This window comes from Cebus imitator, unplaced genomic scaffold, assembly GCF_001604975.1.
Source record: "Cebus imitator isolate Cc_AM_T3 unplaced genomic scaffold, Cebus_imitator-1.0 Scaffold214, whole genome shotgun sequence".
Classification (NCBI taxonomy): domain Eukaryota; kingdom Metazoa; phylum Chordata; class Mammalia; order Primates; family Cebidae; genus Cebus; species Cebus imitator.
Genome location: NW_016107529.1, coordinates 1,452,160 through 1,472,325, shown reverse-complemented (window position 1 = coordinate 1,472,325; position 20,166 = coordinate 1,452,160). Strand labels below are relative to the sequence as shown.

Sequence of the window (20,166 nt, the reverse complement as noted above, 5' to 3'; positions counted from 1 at the left end):
GAAATTTGAATTTTATGTCATTTCACATGCCGTAAAATATTCTTCTTTTATTTTCAACCATTAAAAAAAGTGAAAACCATTCTTAACTCACAGGCCATACAAAACCAGGCAGCAGGCTGGGGTTGAAAGAAAATGTTCTTTAAGCTATGTATTCTAACATTAGAACACAGTTAGCTGGGTGCAATGGCTCATATCTGTAATCCCAACACTTTGGGAGGCTGAGTCTGGCAGATTACTTGAGGCCAGGAGTCTGAGATCAGCTTGGACAACATGGTGAAACCCCCATCTCTACTAAAAATACAAAAATTAGCTGAGCGTGGTGGTACACACCTGTAGTCCCAGCTGTTAGGGAGGCTGAGGCACAAGAATTGCTTGAACCTGGGAGGTGGAGGTTGCAGTGAGCTGAGATCTGCCACTACACTCCATCCTGGGCGACAGAGCAAGAGTCTGTATCCCCCACCTCCACGCCCCCCACTCAAGATTTGAACACAGTCTTGGTTACAAATACTTTCAGTTACTTCTTTGTTCTTTTTTCTTTCATTCTGTTCCTTAGGCTGGAGTGCAGTGGCACAACCATGGCTCATTGCTGCCTTGAGCTCCTTGGCTCAAGTGATCCTCCTGCCTCAGCCTTCCAAGTAGCTAGGACTACAGATGTGCACTACCATGTCTGGCTAATTTTTTTTTTTTTTTTAATTTTTGTAGAGACAGGGCCTCGCTATGTTGTCCAGACTGGTCTTGAATTCCTGGGCTCATGTGATCCTCCTGCCTTGGCCTCCCAAAGTGCTGAGATTACAGGCATGAGCCGTGGCACCCAGCCACAGTTACTTATTTCTTTTTTCTTTTTTTTTAAATTTTGTTCTGCTTCCCCATCACGGGATACTTATTTCTATATACTCCTTTCCCTAGGGGATTTCTGCTATTCCTGTAACATTAATTTTCTGATTGCCTCCAAATTTATATTTCTTTCTTTTTTTTTTTTTTTTTTTGAGATGGAGTTTCGTTCTTGTTACCCAGGCTTGGTTTTAATTGCGCGATCTTGGCTCACCGCAACCTCCGCCTCCTGGGTTCAGGCAATTCTCCTGTCTCAGCCTCCTGAGTAGCTGGGATTATAGGCACGCACCACCATGCCCAGCTAATGTTTTGTATTTTTAATAGAGACGGGGTTTCACCGTGTTGACCAGGATGGTCTCGATCTCTTGACCTCATGATCCACCCGCCTCGGCCTCCCAAAGTGCTGGGATTACAGGCTTGAGCCACCGTGCCCGGCCTAAATTTATATTTCTAGCTCATACTTTTATGAATTCACATATTCAAATTGGTAATTGACTTTTGTGCTTGTATATCTTATTGGTGTCTCAAACTTAACATGTGGCCAGCAGTCTTTTCTTGTTTCTTGCAATACCTAATTCTTTGGTAAATCCTATAGATTCTGTCTCCAAAATATATCTCAACCACGACCACTTTTTAGTATTTCTTTTGTAACTGCTTAATTCAGGTCATGAGCATCCCTTGTCTGGAGCAATATGATAACTTCATTATTGTTATCTCAGCTTCCTTTCAATGTTTCTTCCAGTGCATTCTTCACGCAGCAGAGTGATGTCTTAAAAAAACATAAATTCAGGCCGGGTGCGGTGGCTCAAGCCTGTAATCCCAGCACTTTGGGAGGTCGAGGCGGATGGATCACGAGGTCAAGAGATCGAGACCATCCTGGTCAACACGGTGAAACCCCGTCTCTACTAAAAATACAAAAACTTAGCTGGGCATGGTGGCGCGTGCCTGTAATCCCAGCTACTTAGGAGGCTGAGGCAGGAGAATTGCCTGAACCCAGGAGGCGGAGGTTGCGGTGAGCCGAGATCGCGCCATTGCACTCCAGCCTGGGTAACAAGATCGAAACTCCGTCCCAAAAAAAAAACAAAAACATAAATTCAATTATATCACTCTCCCATTAAAAGATAACTTTTTATTACTTTGAAATAAAACTCAGACTACTCACAATAGTTTAAAAGGTATTGTATTATTTACCCCATTCTCACCTCTACAACATCATCTTGAGCCTTTCTTATCTCCCTTTCCATGCTGCAGCCACAAAAACCTTTTTTGACATCTTTTAATAGGCTCAAGCTCTTTACATGTTTGTCTGACAGATGTTATTCAACTGCCTGGAGTGCTTTACCTCCAGTTCTTCACATGGCTGGCTCTTTTTCATCATTCAAGTCTCAGCTTAAAGTTACCTTCTCCAACAGGGTTCTGTGTCTAATTTGGCTCCCATCCCAGCATTCTCCATCACACCAGCATCAATAGAGGCACCACATCTGTTTTTTCATCATTGTATATTTAATGCCTGGCATAACAGACCTGAAATAAATGTTTATAGGATGAATGCATGAATAAATGACTTAAGGAAAGTATACATTTTATTTAATCTTGCCATATGTGGCTTGATGAGAAAGATTTAATAGAAAATCTTTGGATAGCGGCATGGCAAAAGGACAATAATGACTTGATCAAATGGAAAGCATTTACCAAGAATTCACAAAGTAAAACAATGAAAAGATAAAAAAAAATTAAAAATAATTTGTGTGTGTGTGTTTGTTTGCATGTTAACTCTATAGAGATAACTCATCAATTTGAAAAGGATATCACATATCTGACATAAAGTTTCAGGATGTCAATGTCTCCTGGTAGATTGTGAAGTTATAGGTAATTGCCTAATGCAATGTTCTTTTCAAACCATGGACCATAAACCATTAGTGGATTGAGAAGTTAATCGAGTGGGTTACAGTCAACAGCATTAAAACAAAAAAAAAAAAAAAAAAAAAAAAAAAGAAGAAGAAGAAGAAAGAAAGAAATTAAAAAAGAGAAATAGAATAGTATAGGAAACACCAGAGTGTATTTAAAGTAATAAAGATAATTATGTATTTCTTTTCATTTAACACATAACTAATATGAGTCAATCGATGCCCTTGGATTAAGACTGCACCCTTAATAAGCTGGGTCTTCTCATGGAGGGGCCAAGAATAAGTTTCTTATGTTCAATGCTTGGGTAGGATTGCCCCTCCCCAGGAAAGACTATATACTTTCTCTGTATATTTTCATGGTTTGTTTTTAAGTTTTTGCTCAAATGTGACGTTCTCCAAGTGAGACCCACCTTGATCACCCTGTTTAAAATTTCCAAGCTCCCAAATCCCACATTCTTTCTCCCTACTTCCCTGCTTTATGTTTAGTCAAAAAATTGTCACCTTCAACATTCAGCCATATAGGGTTACTTATTTTATTTATTCCGACTAAAATGTAAGCTCCATAAGATCAGAGAATTTTATTTTAGGCTATTGTGTTCACTGCTATATTCTCAGTGACTGGAGTAGTCCTGATACAGAGTAGGCGGCTCAATAAATATCTGTTGAATAAGTGCGTGCCCTGGCTTATGATGTAAAGATGTACAATGTATTTCTTAATGTATATTGCTGTCAAGAAAAGTTTGAAGTACTCAGCAAGTTTTTCCCTTCAGGTTAGGAGTTTGAAATGTATGTGAGTTTTCTGGCAGATAAATATAGTGAAATTTTCTATGCTTATCAAAATAGTAGGTCATATGTAGCCCAATAGTAGAGCGTATTCATTCCAAAGAGAGAGAGCTTTAACAAAAAAGACATCTGCAGTAAGATATCTAGGTAGCACTAAAGACCTCATCCCAAGTTACTTAACCTCTCAGGCTATATAGCTTCCTATCTATAAAATCAGTGATTTAAGATATTCTGAGTGATCTTTTCAAGGTCTAATGATCTCTGAAAACCTGTATTGCTAATTTTTGCCACGATGATCCTGAAATGAAGTATATATTAGTTGCAAGGATCTAAAAGGTAATAGATTCCCAGCTGTGTCCTTTTCTATTTGTATTGCTTCATGAACTAAAGAGTTTATATATTAACATTCAGGTGTTTGCTACATTCAGGTTTATGTGTGTATATACACACATATATATACATATATAAAATATATAATATATATAAAATTATATAGAATACATATATGTGTATATACACACACATATATACACATGCATATATAAAGTAAACTAGCATAAACCTGAATGTTGTATACATACAGTTATACAGGTATACAACCATATTTCCCATATATAATATATATATAATATATAATATAATATATATATACACACACACACACACACACACTATATATATATATTATCAAAATAGTAGGTCATATGAAGCCCAGTAGTAGTTTAGTCATTCCAAAGAGTGAGAGCTTTAACAAAAAAAATTCTGAATACACACACACACACACGCTCCAGATATACTCTATTATATTTGGGAAATAAGGTTACTTGGATTCAGTAGTTCTTCTGCATTAACCTATTTAGGAAATTATCAAAAGACGAAAAAAATCAAACTACATAGTTAACAATTTTTCAAGAATTATAGGAAAAATCAGTAATGAATAATCACCATAATCAACATTCATTTTTTTGTTTTATTTTTTCTTTTGCAGACGGTCCTAAAATCGCTACACTTGCCAAAAAACAACAGTCTTTATGTCCTTACACCAGATTTGCCACCACCTTCATCATCTAGTCATGCTAGGTAAGGTGTTTATATTTCCTGGGAATCTGAAATACAACCTCAGTTGTTAAAATTGCTTTAAGTTGTATATGAACCTCAAAATTAAATCAAATACAAATCTTGTTGAAGCTTGACCTTACCAACTACTATGAAGTGTGTCAGTTTTGACACAATTTGGTCTGGGTAGTTTGTTTTAGTGGTATAATCATCTTATACGACTTTAAAATGTTTAGCAGAACTCCAGTATAATTTTTTTAAATTGTCAAAATGGTATTTCTCTGACTGAAGGGAAAGGATTCAAGTTGGAAGGAAAAGGAAATGTAAATAGAATTCCAATCTCTCTCATTGCTAAAGACACATACCTTTGAGGAAAATTCATTCTGCTCAATCAATTTTTCAAGCAGAGTAAAGCTTGAAAAATACTAATATAATTCTTTTTTTTTTTTTTTTTTGAGACCGTGTTTTGTTCTTGTTGCCCAGGCTGGAGGCAATCTTGGCTCACCGCAACCTTCCCCTCCCAGGTTCAAGCGATTCTCCTGCCTTAGCCTCCCGGGTAGCTGGGATTACAGGCATGTGCCACTACATCCAGCTAATTTTGTATTTTTAGTGGAAAAAGGGTTTCTCCATGTTGGTCAGGCTGGTGTCAAACTCCCGACCTCAAGTTATCGCCCGCCTCGGCCTCCCAAAGTGCTGGGATTACAGGCATGAGCCACTGTGCCAGCGATATAAATTTTTTATTAAGATTTTCTCTCTGTTTGGAATAGAGGGTTTCATTGTTTTTTCAGTTTTCAAAGTGGAACTCAATACGCTTATACAATGATCACATGGTTTTAATTTTTAATTATATATATATTTTTATTGTTAAATGAAGCAAACTGATCCATAGTGAATGATTATGCTAGTGATAATTTTTATGAAGAATGTTTTCATACAGTATTATTCCAGAACTATGTTTGTTATTTTTAAATTTTCTATGTATGTAAATATAAGGTTTATGTATATACTCTTGCATACTTACATTTGCATGTATTATCTCATTTATAAATTTTTCTCTCCTAAATACAACTTGGTGGTTTTTTGTGGTAGAGAGACCTGTGTCCCTAAACTTTGAATATTGTCAAGCTTTCCCCCCTCCACTTACCAGATATCTTGATTTTTATGTAGATAATAGCAAAAAGAAAATCAAATTTTGCTTCACTGAAGTAGAAATCACTGAACTGAAAAGTTAAATCTTGTGTAGTTTTATTTCATGGTCTGTTAATAGTTTGTTTGGGGTTAAGAATTTAAAGAGTTCTTGGATTGCTCTTTATCATCTATGTTTACATCATATATTAATAGAAAGTGGAATTTGCACACAGTAACAAAATTACAAACACAAACTTACAGACCATGTGTTTATAATAATGTTGATATATACTTCAGATGAGATTAAGTTAAAGACTTACAGGTATGGTTCTGTATCTAGTCAGATAGAACATTATTTTGTAGGTTAGTTAACAAAGTATAATCACTATCATAAAATATGTAATCCATATAATTAAAAGCAGACAGGAAATATCATTGTTTATAAATCTATTGCTTTCCAGGAGCATGATTAAATGGATTTATCAAAATGTCTTCCTGGGCTAATGGAAATGTTCTTCATTGCCATGTAGCTGACCTTAGTTTGATTGCCAGTTGCACACTCTCTAGGCAAGTAGGAGTCTACAGTCCTACTTAAATACAGTGTTTATTGGAGAATGAATACTTTATATAGTATGAAAGTATCCTTCTCCAGTTGGCTTTGTGGATTTTTATCAAGTTATAATGATTCTGTTCTTGTGTTGGAAGAATAAGAAAGAAACATTCTCCAGTGTTTATTGGAGAATGAGTACTTTATATAGCATTAAAATATCCTTCTCTAGTTGGCTCTGTGGACTTTTACCAAGTTATAATGATTCTGTTTCTTGTGTTGGAAGAATAAGAAAGGGAGAAAAATTCAAAGGTGAACAAAAAACGTAGCATGAGGAGGGACAAATGAAGACTCCTGCTAATTTAAAAGTCATATTAATGCACATTTTATTAAAACACAACTTAAAAGCCAGTGTTTCCTTCTTGTAGTATGTTTATTCAGTATATCTTTCTATAAAATGAGAGATTTTTAAAATAACATATATCTTAAAAGCTGATTTCGTGGGAGGCAATTTAAAAAACAAAACAAAATCCATGCAGAACCTTAAAAGCTAATGGTAATTATTTTTGAGTTGTGAGTTTTATTTTGTGATTCATCAAATAAAAATAAGTTTTGGCATCTTAAATATATAGTAGAATCAAGCAAACAATATCCTAGTAAGTTATATAGAATATCATATTATCAAAAATGGTAGATAAACTTGCTTTGTACTAGACTGTCTAATGAATCAAACTGATTTGCTTTTGCAGAATTTTGTTATTTATGGATTCATAGAAATCTTAGTTGTAATTTGCAACCTAGTTTATAATTTAAAAAAGAGAAAAGAGTAATTATGATTCTAAGTGTTATATTTGGGAATTGGCAAATGAATATACCAACTCTGTAATTGGTAGAGTAAAATGGGAAGGTTTATGTATATATTCTTGCATTTGCATGTATTATCTTATAATTCTTAAGAATTTGCATGAAATTTCAGTGTGTGAATTCACTCTTAGTTACAGTATATTATGGGATTATAGGCCTAAGCCTATAATCCCATAATATACTGTAACTAAGAATGAATCCTATAGGCTCATGCCTATAATCCCAGCACTTTGGGAGGTTGAAGTGGGAGAATCACTTGAGGGTAGGAGTTTGAGGCCAGCCTGGAGAACATAGAGAGACTGCATCTCTACAAAAAATTTTTGTGAAATAGCTGTGTGTTGTGGCACACACCTGGAGCCCTAACTACTCAGGAGGCGGAGGCATGAGAATTGCTTGAGCCCAAGTGTTCAAGGTTAGAGTGAGCTGTGATCATACCACTGCACTTCAGCCTGGGCAGCAGAGCAAGACCCTGTCTCTAAATAAATAAAATAAAATAAAATAAAATAAAATAAAATAAAATAAAATGTTTCTTAAATTGTTCACTGACAGACTATCCCATTCTTAAGTTTTGTTAAGGAAGTATAAATACGGAAAACTATATCTCAAACCATGTCCTATTTAAAAAAAAAAACAAAAAACGAGAAACAAAAAAACTTCTTAACTTGATTTTACTGCCACTAGGGGGTGCCTGGTAATTGAGTCTTTGTATTAATATGTAATTTCTTTCTAGAGGAAGAAATAGTATAAACTGAGAGCAGCAAAATTACCATATGAGTGCCTATAATTGTAAATTGAATGTTTTTAAAGTAAATTATGTGTTTCAGAAAACAGAATTTCAAGCGTTTTGAGAATTAAAGAGCAAACTCTTAATCATAATCTTTATAGCAGTTAAAAGAATTTTAAGCCCTTTTAAGAAAGAAGTCAGATCTCACTGATTAATTGAAAGGGTGAAATAGTACTTCAGTGGCCTCTATGATACAACTGTAAATTCTATTATAAATCACAGTAAAATTAGAAAGGAGAAAAAAAACTGTTAATTATGCTGTTTCATGTTATAGGAACGATTCAGTCCATCAATGACTTATTGATTACTTACTAAATAAAAATAAGCTGTGTCCTCAAGTAGCCTGTAACCTATTTATTAAAACTATTAGGCCTTTTCTTAAGTTATTCCTGTACAGAAAATGTTCTTAGATAACAACTCACTCTTGGTGTTCTGATTGCTTCATCCAGTTTTCTTCCTAAACTCTTCGTTTCTTCACCTGCTCTAAATGTTGGTATTCTGGAGAGTTCTCTTCTCAGAAGTCTTTCTTATTGTACCTTCTCCCTGATATCTACTCTCAACTCTTCAATTTCTAAATCTGTATGGATAACTTACAAATCTCTGTTTAGCAACTCACATGTTTCAGTTGCCTGTGGAGCTTTTCATTTGTGTGTGTCCTGTCTGTAATTCAAAGTCATATATCTCTGTACTACTACCTGTGTTTTTTTGTTTCAAATATCCAACAGTATAAAATACTGAAGTGTATTCTAACTTAGATGCTGATTATTTTTAAAGCCACTGGGTTGGGAATATAAGTAATGACTTTGTTAAAATCATTTTTGGTAGAACGGTGAGAATGAGAACCCAATTATAGTAGATTTTAAGGGATAAACAAGAAATGAAGAAATGGCTACTGTTATTTTCAGAAAACTTGACTGTGAAGGGAAGGAGAAGTTGAGGGAGAAGTCAAGGTAAGATACTAGAGAAGTATTGGAAGCACAAGGAGTAAGAGACAGCAGGTAGGAAAAATGTAATCAAGTGAAACAAAAATAGAATATGTGGCCAAAGCTGGGCGTAGTGGCTCACACCTGTAATCCCAGCACTTTGGGAGGTTGAGGTTGGTAGATTGCTTGGGGTCAGGAGTTCAAGACCAGCCTGGCCAACATGGTGAAACCCCATCTCCACTAAAAATAGAAAAATTAGCTGGGTACAGTGGTGTGCGCCTGTAACTCCAGCTACTCAGGAGGCTGAGACAGGATAATCACTTGAACCCGGGAGGCAGAGATTGCAGTGAGTTGAGATCATGTCACTGCACTCCAGCCTGGCAACATAGCAGAAATAGAACTGTTTTAGTTTGCTAGGGCTGGGTAGGTTGTTTATTTATTTATTTATTAAGATGGAGTTTCACCATGTTGGTCAGGCTGGTCTTGAACTCCTGACCTCAGGTGATCCGCCCACCTTGGCCTCCAAAGTGCTTGGATTATAGGCGTGAGACACCACACCCGGCCAGGGTTGGGTAGTTTAAACAACAGGCATTTATTTATCCTTGTTCTTGAGGTTGGAAACCTCCAAAATGAAGGTTCCATTACAGTCAGTTTCTAGTGAAGGCTCTTTTCCTGGTTTACAAACCCGTCTTAATGTTGTGTCCTCATGTGACAGAGAGAAAGAAAGAGAACTCTGGTTTTCTTTCATCTTTTTATGAGGACACCAATCCCATCAGATTAGGACTCAGCCCTATGACCTCCTTTACGCTGAGTTACATCCTGAAGACCCTCTCTCTAAATACAGTTACAGTGGGTGTCAGAGAGTCAACGTACAAATTCTAGAGGGACATACTTCAGTTTATAGCAGGGAGATAAGGGTGGAGCCCAGGGATTAAGTGTTGAAACAACATTAGGTAACAGATTTAGAGACAATAGGAAAGGTATAACAATAGAAGATTGGAGATAAATGGAGAGCATTTCTGGGATCTAGATTTCAGTGCTGTTTCAGTAAATCTAGATCTTTTGTTTATGAAAAAGTCCAAATTATAACATCAAAATAGAAAATAGGTAATATGAGAATAAGGATGTTAAGGAAGTATGAAGCTAAACTATTTGATAAATTACAGTGACACAGTAATTATTTATGAACCCAGGTTTTTTGGCAAGCCTGCTTTGTATGTTATCCTATTAAATCATCATAGTAAATATGTTATCATAGTAAATCATAAGTGGATATGATAACCTGTTTTGCAGACAGAGAAACTGAGTTAGAGTTAGAGGTGGGGTGACAATACAGAGGTAGTGGTTATTGGGAACTACAGTTGAAGAAGGCTAAAGATACTGATTAACTTTATATTTTAAACACACAAATCTAAGTGTTATAAATAAAGGGGATAAACACTGAAAAAAAATAGCCTGCATACATCTGGAAGAAAAAAGGAAATGAGGAACTCAGTCAATACGTCAGCAAACAGGAGTTTGAAACAGAAACACAGGAAAATAAGGAGAGTAGAAAACAGAAAATATGGTGGCAAAAAGAAAAATCAAATTTATCAGAATTCTTCATAAACAAAAAAAGTATTAAACTCTCCTGTTAGAAACTCTGAAATAGGATTTTCAAAAATAGCCGTACATTTTCCAAAGAGGCATCTTTTAAAGAAATGACAGACAAAATAAAGGAAAAGAAAGTGATACTCTTAGTACTCCAGGCAAATATTAACTGTAAGAAGGTACTATAATAATATTAATATCACATAAAATTGAATTTAAGGCAAATAACATTGAAAAACAGTTTGCCAAGAAGATATGACATTTGTGGGCTTGTATGCACAAGTCTGCAAAATTGGACAGAACTACAAGGAGAAATAGACCAACCCCACACTGAACACAAAATCTTTCAGAAAATAATGTATTTATCAATATATCTTTGTCAGCTATAGAAGATTTTAATAACCCCATAAAATACACATGAAATACTTAGAAAACTGACCATGTGGTAGAACACAAAGCCAGCGTCAGTGGATCACTATCATATTGACTGCCTTATCTGGTCATTATGCAATAAAATTAGAAGTAAAGTAGTAATAAAAAGATACCCCCTAAGTCCCCCATACATTTGGATCCTACAAATATTTTACTTCAAAACAGTTTATGGGTAAAAATGAAGTCATAATAGCAACACCAGATACTTAAAAGTGAACATAAGTGAGTGCTAGATACTAAAACTGTGGATACAGCAAAAATGATACTTAGAAATTTGTAGTCTTTGCCCAGTGTGGTGGCTCATGCCTGTAATCTCAACACTTTGGGAGGCTGAGGTGGGCAGATCATCTGCATTACTATGCATTGTATTAGTGATATTAGTAATTGTATTAGTCAGGGTTCTCTAGGGGAACAGAACAAATAGGAGACATGTATATATATATATATATATATATGAAAGGGAGTTCATTAAGGAGAATTGACTCACACGATCACAAGGTAAAGTCCCACAGTAGGCCGTCTGCATGTTGAGAAGCAAGAAAGCAATGGTGGATCAGTCCAAGTTCCAAAACCTTAAAAAAAATAGGGAAGCTGATAGTGCAGCCTTCAGTCTGTGGCCAAAGGCCCGAGAGCCCCTGCAAACCACTAGTGTAAGTCCAAGAGTCCAAAAGCTGAAGAATTTGGAGTCTGATGTTTGAGGGCAAGAAGCATCCAGCATGGAAGAAAGATGAAGACTGGAAGACTCAGCAATTCTGCTCCTTCATATTCTCCTGCCTGCTTTATTCTAATTGCACTGGCAGGTGATTAGATAGTAGTCACCCAGATTGAGGGTATATCTTGTTTATAATAAAACTGTGAACAAGGTAACAAGAAAAAATGTCAGATAAGTGCTCTGCAGAAAGCTAAAATATGGTGATGTGATAGTGAGTAATTTAATAACTAGTGTGGTTTCTAAGGTCAAGAAAGGCCTCACTGAAGATGTACTATTTAAGCTGAGGCAGTAAAGATGGAGGGGCCATCTAAGTGAAGGTCAGAGTGAAGAGATGGAGATATGGCTAGTGCCAAAGCCCTAAGGCCATGTATAAATATAATTGGAGAAGGTTTGACGTTTCTGGGCTTTGTATTGCTGATGATCACCTTGCTAGAAAAGGACTGAAGGAATTTCTTTTTTTTTCTTTCTTTTTTGAGACGGAGTCTTGCTCCGTCATCAGGCTAGAGTGCAGTGGCATAATCTCAGCTCACTGCAACCTCCACCTCTTGGGTTCAAGCGATTCTTCCGCCTCAGCCTCCCGAGTAGCTGGGACCACAGGTGCGTGCCACCTCACCTGGCTAATTTTTTTTGTATTTTTAGTAGAGATAGGGGTTCCCCGTGGTGGCCAGGATGGTCTCGATCTCTTGACCTTGTGATCCGCCCGCCTTGGCTTCCCATAGTACTGGGATTACAGGTGTGAGCCACTGTGCCCGGCCTAGAAATTTCTTGATAACAAACGACAGTCTTTGCAACTTGCTTTGGTCATAGTCTAGTAAGTGATGAAAACGTCTAGTTCTATTTTAATTATGTATATTTTCTTCATTTTTATATAATAGCAAGGTGTGACAGAAAAGATGGTATCCATTGTTTGTAGTTGTCCCTTTTACAAGTAGTATTGAGTCTTGCTATTGGACTTTGACCTTTTCGTACTGGACTTACGGTTTCAGTTTATATATATACACACACACACACGTATATATACATATATATGTATATATATGTATATATACACACACACACATATACACACATAAATACACATATATTTATTATACTTTAAGTTCTGGGGTACATGTGCAGATCATGAAGTTTTGTTACATAGGTATACACATGCCATGGTGGTGGTTGGCTGCATCCATCGCCCTGTGATCTACATTAGGTATTTCTCCTAATGCTATCCCTCCCCAATCCCCCCACCCCCTCCTATTCCTCCCGTAGCTCCCCACCCCCAGGCCCCAGTGTGTGATGTTCCCCTCCCTGTGTCCATGTTTTTTCATCGTTCAACACCCACTGATGAGTGAGAACATGCGATGTTTGGTTTTCTTTTGGTGTGTCAGTTTGCTGAGAATGATGGTTTCCAGATTTATCCACGTCCCTGCAAAGGACATGAACTCATCCTTTTTTATGGCAGCATAGTATTCCATAGGGTATATGTGCCATATTTTCTTTATCCAGTCTGTCATTGATGGGCATTTGGGTTGGTTCCAAGTCTTTGCTATTGTGAATAATGCTGCAGTAAACATGCATGTACATGTGTATTTATAATTGAATGATTTATAAACCTTTGGGTACATACCCAGGAATGGGATTGCCAGGTCCAATGGTATTTCTATTTCTAGATCCTTGAGGAATTGCCACACTGTCTTCCACAATGGTTAAATTAATTTACACTCCCACCAACAGTGTAAAAGCATTCCTATTTCTCTGCATTCTCTCTAGCATCTGTCTCCTGATTTTTTAATGATCACCATTCTGACTGGTGTGAGGTGGTATCTTAATGTAGTTTTGATTTGCATTTCTTTAGTAGCCAGTGATGATGACCTTTTTTTCATATGTTTGTTGGCTGCATAAATGCCTTCTTTTGAAAAGTGTCTGTTCATATCCTTTGCCCACTTTTTGATGTAGTTTTTTTCTTGTAAATTTGTTTAAGTTCTCCATAGATTCTGGATATTAGCCCTTTATCAGATGGTAGATTGCAAAAATTTTCTCATTCTGTTGGTTACTGGTTTATTCTACTGATAGTTTCTTTTGCTGTGCAGAAGCTTTTAAGTTTAATTATATCCCATTTGTCTATTTTGGCTTTTGTTGCCGTTGCTTTTGGTGTTTTAGTCATGAAGCCATTGCCCATGCCTATGTTCTGAATGGCATTGCCTAGGTTTTCTTCTACAGTTTTTATGATGTTAGGCCTCATGTTTAAATCTTTAATCCATCTAGAGTTAATTTTTGTATAAGGTGTAAGGAAGGGATCCCGTTTCAGCTTTCTGCATATGGCTAGCCAGTTTTCCCAACACGATTTATTAAATAGGGAATCCTTTCCTCATTGCTTGTTTTTGTCAGGTTTGTCAAAGAACAGATGGTTGTAGTTGTGTGGCGTTCTTTCTGAGGCCTCTGTTCTGTTCCATTGGTCTATATCTCTGTTTCGGTACCAGTACCACGCTGTTTTGATTACAGTAACCTAGTAATATAGTTTGAAGTCAGGTAGGGTGATGCTTGCAGCTTTGCTTTTTGTTTTTTGTTTTTTGGGTTTTTTTTTTGGTTAGGATTGTCTTGGCTATGCAGGCTCTTTTTTGGTTTCATATGAAGTTTAAGGTGTTTTTTTTTTTTTTTCCAATTCAGTGAAGAAAGTCATTGGTAGCTTGATGGTGTTAGCACTGAATCTATAAATTACTTTGGACAGTATGGCCATTTTCACAATGTTGAGTCTTCCTAACCATAAGCATGGAATGTTTTTCCATCTGTTTGTGTCCTTTCTTATTTCCTTGAGCAATGGTTTGTAGTTCTCCTTGAAGAGGTCCTTCACATCTCTTGTTAGTTGTATTCCTAGATATTTTATTCTCTTTGTAGCAATTGTGAATGGGAGTTCACTCATAATTTGGCTTTTTGTTTGTCTGTTATTGGTGTATAGGAATGCTTGCGATTTTTGCACATTGATTTTGTATCCTGAGACTTTGCTGAAGTTGCTTATCATCTTAAGGAGGTTTACGGCTGAGATGATGGGGTTTTCTAAATATACAATCATGTCATCTGCCAAACAGGGACAATTTGACATCCTCTCCTCCTATTCGAATACCCTTTATTTCTTTCTCTTGCCTGATGGCCCTAGCCAGAACTTTTAATACTATGTTGAAGAGGAGTGGTGAGAGAGGTCATCCTTGTCTTGTGCCAGTTTTCAAAGGGAATGCTTGCAGTTTTGCCCATTCAGTATGATGTTGGCTGAGGATTTGTCACAAATAGCTCGTATTATTTTGAGATACAATCCATCGATACCTAGTTTATTGAGAGTTTTTAGCATAAAGGGCTATTGAATTTTATTGAAGTCCTTCTCTGCATCTATTGAGATAATCAGGGGGGTTTTGTCTTTGGTGCTGTTTATGTGATGGATTACGTTTATAGATTTGCAGATGTCGAACCAGCCTTGCATCCCTGGGATGAAGCTGACTTGATTGTGATGGATAAGCTTTTTGATGTGCTGTTGGATTCAGTTTGCCAGTATTTTATTGAAGATTTTTGCGTTGACGTTCATAATGGATATTGGCCTGAAATTTTCTTTTTTAGTTATGTCTCTGCCAGGTTTTGGTATCGGGATGATGTTGATCTCATAAAATGAGTTAGGGAGGATTCCCTCTTTTTGTATTGTTTGGAATAGTTTCAGAAGGAATGGTTACCAGCTCCTCTTTGTACGTCTGTTGGAATTTGGCTGTGAACCCCTCTGGGCCTGGACTCTTTTTCATTGGTAGGCTATTAATTTTCCCTCAACTTCAGGCCTTGTTATTGGTCTATTTAGGAATTCAACTTCTTCCTGGTTTAGTCTTGGTAGGTTGTAAGTGTCCAGGAATTTATCCATTTCTTCTAGATTTACTGGCTTATTTACATAGAGTTGTTTATAGTAATCTCTGATGGTAGTAATTTGTATTTCTGTGGGATCAGTGATGATATTCCCTTTACCATTTTTTATTGCATTTATTTGAATCTTCTCTCTTTTCTTTTTTTATTAATCTGGCTAGTGGTCTGTTTCATTGATCTTTTCAAAAAACTCCTGGATTTATTGATTTTTTTTTTTTGATGGATTTTTTGTGTCTTTATCTGCTTCAGTTCTGCTTTGGTCTTAGTTATTTCTTGCCTTGTGCTAGCTTTTGAATTTGTTTGATCTTGCTCCTCTAGTTCTTTTAATCTTGACATTAGAGTGTCGAATTTATATCTTTCCTTGCTTCTCTGGTGGGCATTTAGTGCTATGAATATCCCTTTAGACACTGTTTTGAATGTCTTCCAGAGATTCTGGTACATTGTATCTTCATTCTCATTGGTTTCGAAGAACATCTTTATTTCTGCCTTCATTTCACTATTTATTGAGTAGTCATTCAGGAGCAGGTTGTTTAGTTTCCATGTAGTTGTACAGTTTTGAGTGAGTTTCATAATCTTGAGTTCTAATTTGATTGCATTGGGATCTGAGAGACTGTTTGTTATGATTTCTGTTCTTTTGCATTTGCTGGGGAGTGTTTTACTTCCAATTATGTGGTCAATTTTAGATTAGAATAAGTGTGATGTGGTGCTGAGAAGAATGTATATTCTGTAGATTTGGGGTGGAGAGTTCTGTACATGTTTATTAGGTCCACTTGGTCCAAAGTTCAAATTCTGGATATCCTTGTTAATTTTCTGTCTCTTTGATCTGCCTAGTATTGACAGTGGGGTGTTAAAGTCTCCCATTATTATTGTGTAGGAGTCTTAGTCTCTCTAGGTTAGTGAGAACTTGCTTTATGAATCTGGGTGCTTCTGTACTGGGTGCATATGTATTTAGGATAGTTAGATCTTCTCCTTGCATTGATCCTTTTACCGTTATATAATGCCATTCTTTATCTCTTTTGATCTTTGTTGCTTTAAAGTTCATTTTATCAGAGACTAGGATTGCAACCCCTGCTTTTTTTTGCTCTCCATTTGCTTGATAAATCTTCCTCCATCCCTTTATTTTGAGCCTATATGTGTCTTTGCACGTGAGATGGGTTTCCTGAATACAGCAGACTGGTAGGTCTTGGCTTTTTATCCAATTTGCCAGTCTGTGTCTTTTGACTGGGGCGATTAGCCTATTTACATTTAAGGTTAATATTGTTATGTGTGAATTTGATCCTGCCATTTTGATGCTAGCTGGTTGTTTTGCCCATTAGTTGATGCAGTTTCTTCATAGTGTTGATGGTCTTTACAGTTTGATGTGCTTTTGCGGTGGCTGGTACTGGGTGTTCCTTTCCATATTTAGGGCTTCCTTCAGGAGCTCTTGTAAGGCAGGCCTGGTGGTGACAAAATCTCTCAGCAGTCTTGTTCATAAAGGATTTTATTTCTTCTTTGCTTATGAAGCTTAGTTTGGCTGGATGTGAAATTCTGGGTTGAAAATTCTTTTCTTTTAGGATGTGGAATATTGGCCCCCACTCTCTTCTGGCTTGTAGGGTTTTTGCCAAGAGATCCGCTGTGAGTCTGATGGGCTTCTCTTTGTTGGTAACCCTACCTTTCTCTCTGGCTACCCTTAGCATTTTTTCCTTTATTTCAGCCCTGGTGAACCAGATGATTATGTGCTTTGGGGTTGTTCTTCTCAAGGAATACCTTTGCAGTGTTCTCTGTATTTCCTGTATTTGAATGTTGGCCTGCCTTATTAGGTTGGGTAAGTTCTCCTGGATAATATCCTGAAGAGTGTTTTCCAACTTGGTTTCATTCTCCCCATCACTTTCAGGTACACCAATCAAACGTAGATTTGGTCTTTTCATATAATCCCTTATTTCTTGGAGGCTTTGTTCATTTCTTTTCACTGTTTTTTTCTCTAGTCTTGCCTTTATTTCATTGAGTTGAGCTTCAGTCTTTGATATCCTTTCCTCTGCTTGATCAGTTTGGCTATTGAAACTTTTGTATGCTTCATGAAGTTCTCATGCTGTGTTTTTCAGCTCCAATATGTTTATTTTCTTCCCTATGCTGGTTATTCTCCTTAGCATTTCGTCTAACCTTTTTTCAAGGTTCTTAGTTTTCTTGCATTGGGTTAGAACATGCTCTGTTAGCTTGGAGAAGTTTGTTACCACCCACCTGCTGAAGCCTGCTTCTGTCAATTCGTTATACTCATTCTCCATCCAGTTTTGTTCCCTTTTTGGTGAGGGGTTGTGATCCCTTGGAGGAGAAGAGGCGTTCTGGCCTTTGGCGATTTCAGCCTTTTTGCATTGGTTCCTTCCCATCTTTGTGAATTTATCTACCTTTGGTCTTTGAAGTTCGTGACTTTTTGAATGGGGTTTCTGAGTGGATGTCCTTTCTGTTGATGTTGAAGCTATTTCTTTCTGTTTGTTAGTTTTCCTTCTAACAGGCCCCTCTGCTGCAGGTCTGCTGGAGTTTGCCGGAGGTCAACTCCAGACCCTGCTTGCCTGGGAATCAGCTGCAGGGGCTGCAAAACAGTAATGATTGCTGCCTGTTCTTTCCTCTGGTAGCTTCGTCCAAGAGGGTACCTGCCAGATGACAGCCAGAGCTCTTCTTATGATGTGTCTCCCAGTTAGGTTACATGGAGGGTCAGGGAGCCACTTGAGGAGGTAACTTGTCCCTTAATGGAGCTCCAGCAGTGTTCTGGGGGACCTATTGCTCCCTTCAGGGCTGCCGGGTAGGGACTTTTATGTCTGCTGAAGCAGAACCCACAACTGCCCCTTTTCCCAGGTGCTCTGTCCCAGGTAGGTGGGGGTTTTGTATGTCCCTGACTGACTGCTGTCTTTTTTTTTCTGAGATGCCCTGCCTAGCAAGAAGGGAATCTACTTGAAAATCTGCCTGCAGAGGCATTGCTGAGCTACTGTGCTCCGCCCAGCTGCTGTGTAAACTTCCTGGAGGCTTTGTTTACACTGGCAATGCTGAAGACTCCTACCAGAGCCTCAGCAATGGCAGGTGCCCCTCCCCCCACCAAGCTCAACGGTCCTGGGTCAAGCTTATACTGCTGCGAGAATTTCCAGCCAGTGGGTCTTAGCTTGCCCGTCTTCATGGGAGTGGGACCCGCCGAGCCAGCTCACTTGGTTCCCTGGCTTCAGCCCCCTTTTTCAGGGGAATGGGCAGTTCTGTCGTGCTGGTGCTCCAGGCACCACTCGGCCACCCAATTTTGTGCTGGAAACCTGAGGCGCTGGCGTTGTTAGTGTCAGAGGGAATCTCCTGGTCTGCAGGTTGTGTACACCATGGTCAAAGCGCAGTATCTGAGCCAGAGTGCCAGAGTGACTGTAAAAGTCCCTAATGGTTTCCCTTGGCTGGGAGCAAGAGTTTTCTGGCCCCTTGCGCCTCCTTAGTGAGGTGATACCCCACCCTGCTTCGGGTTGCCCACCTAGGACTGCTCCCACTGTCTAACCAGTCCCCATGAGATGAACCTGGTACCTCAGTTGGAAGTGCGGAGATCACTCATCTTGGCGTGCTCTCACTGGGAACTGCAGACCGGAGCTGTTGCTCTTTGGCCATCTTGGTGGAATTCCCTTCAGTTAATATTTTAATGACTTTATGTGAGGGTATTATTGATCTCTGGTCCTGCAGTCAAGCATATCACCCTCTTGTGTGGCCTCTGGGTTGTGAAGTTGCATTTAACTATAGCTTTGAATTAGTTGCTATTTGTTCAAGCAGGAGTAAATTCAGGGTGCTAAATGGCACTTCTGTGATAGTTGAGTAAACCAGTGGTGTTAAAATATTTGGCTTTTCAGCTGGGTGTGGTGGCTCATGCCTGTAATCCCAACACTTTAGGAGGCCAAGGCAGTTGGATCACTTGATGTCAGAAGTTGGAGACCAGCCTCGCCAACGTGGCAAAACCCCAGCTCTACTAAAAATAAAAAAATTAGCTGGACATGGTGGTGAACGCCTGTAATCATAGCTACTCAGTTGGCTGAGGCACGAGAATTGCTGGAACCTGGGAGGCAGAAGTTGCTGTGAGCCAAGATCGTACCACTGCACTCCAGGCTGGGCAACAGAGTGAGAATCTCTCCCAAAAAAAAAAAAAAAAAAAAAGGCTTTTTGTTTTTGTCCTTGGAAAACCATTGGTGGGAAAGCAGATGACAGTAGCCATGAATTAAGCAAGAATGGAGTTGTTATATTTTCCCATGGGTGCTCTGGAAGGAATTGAGAAGTAGCAAGTCAAGATAGCTGAGTTTTAGGTCCAGCTCTGCTACTGTATGACTTAGGGAAGTCTGCAATGGGCCTCAGATCATACCTGAAAATAGACGGTCTTCTAGATTTTGAGGTATTCGTGATGCCACTCATCCTTCCTTTCTTCTAGTTCTTAGCAGTAGATTAGGCACATAGAAATCAATAGCCAAATTGGAAAACAAAACTGCTTTGATGGCCAGGCAAGCACCTGGAGAGGATGTGGCCTAGACCTGAGTCCTAAATGGTTTCTTTTACCTCTTGCCCTAGATCTAAATCTTAGGACCTTTATGCTCATGTGGTCTGTAGGAGTTAGGATTGAGTCTTCAGATCCTGATGGACTGATGCAGTAGACCTGTCCTACTAACCTAGTCACACTTAGAAAGATGGCTTAGAGATCTCATGGTAAGCTTTGTCCAGAGTGCACCTACCATAATGAGTAAAAAAAA

At 38.1% G+C, this 20,166-nt stretch overlaps 1 protein-coding gene across 2 annotated transcripts in view; it reads left to right on the top strand.

Annotated features, from left to right (window-relative positions):
* FAF1 (Fas associated factor 1) overlaps positions 1 to 20,166 on the top strand; it is a 527,993-nt gene that overhangs the window by 213,734 nt on the left and 294,093 nt on the right. For both annotated transcript variants that reach the window (XM_017548715.2, XM_017548716.2), the window contains exon 6: positions 4,510 to 4,601. In XM_017548715.2, the coding sequence (XP_017404204.1) occupies positions 4,510 to 4,601 (92 nt within the window). The remainder of the gene's footprint in view (positions 1 to 4,509; positions 4,602 to 20,166) is intronic.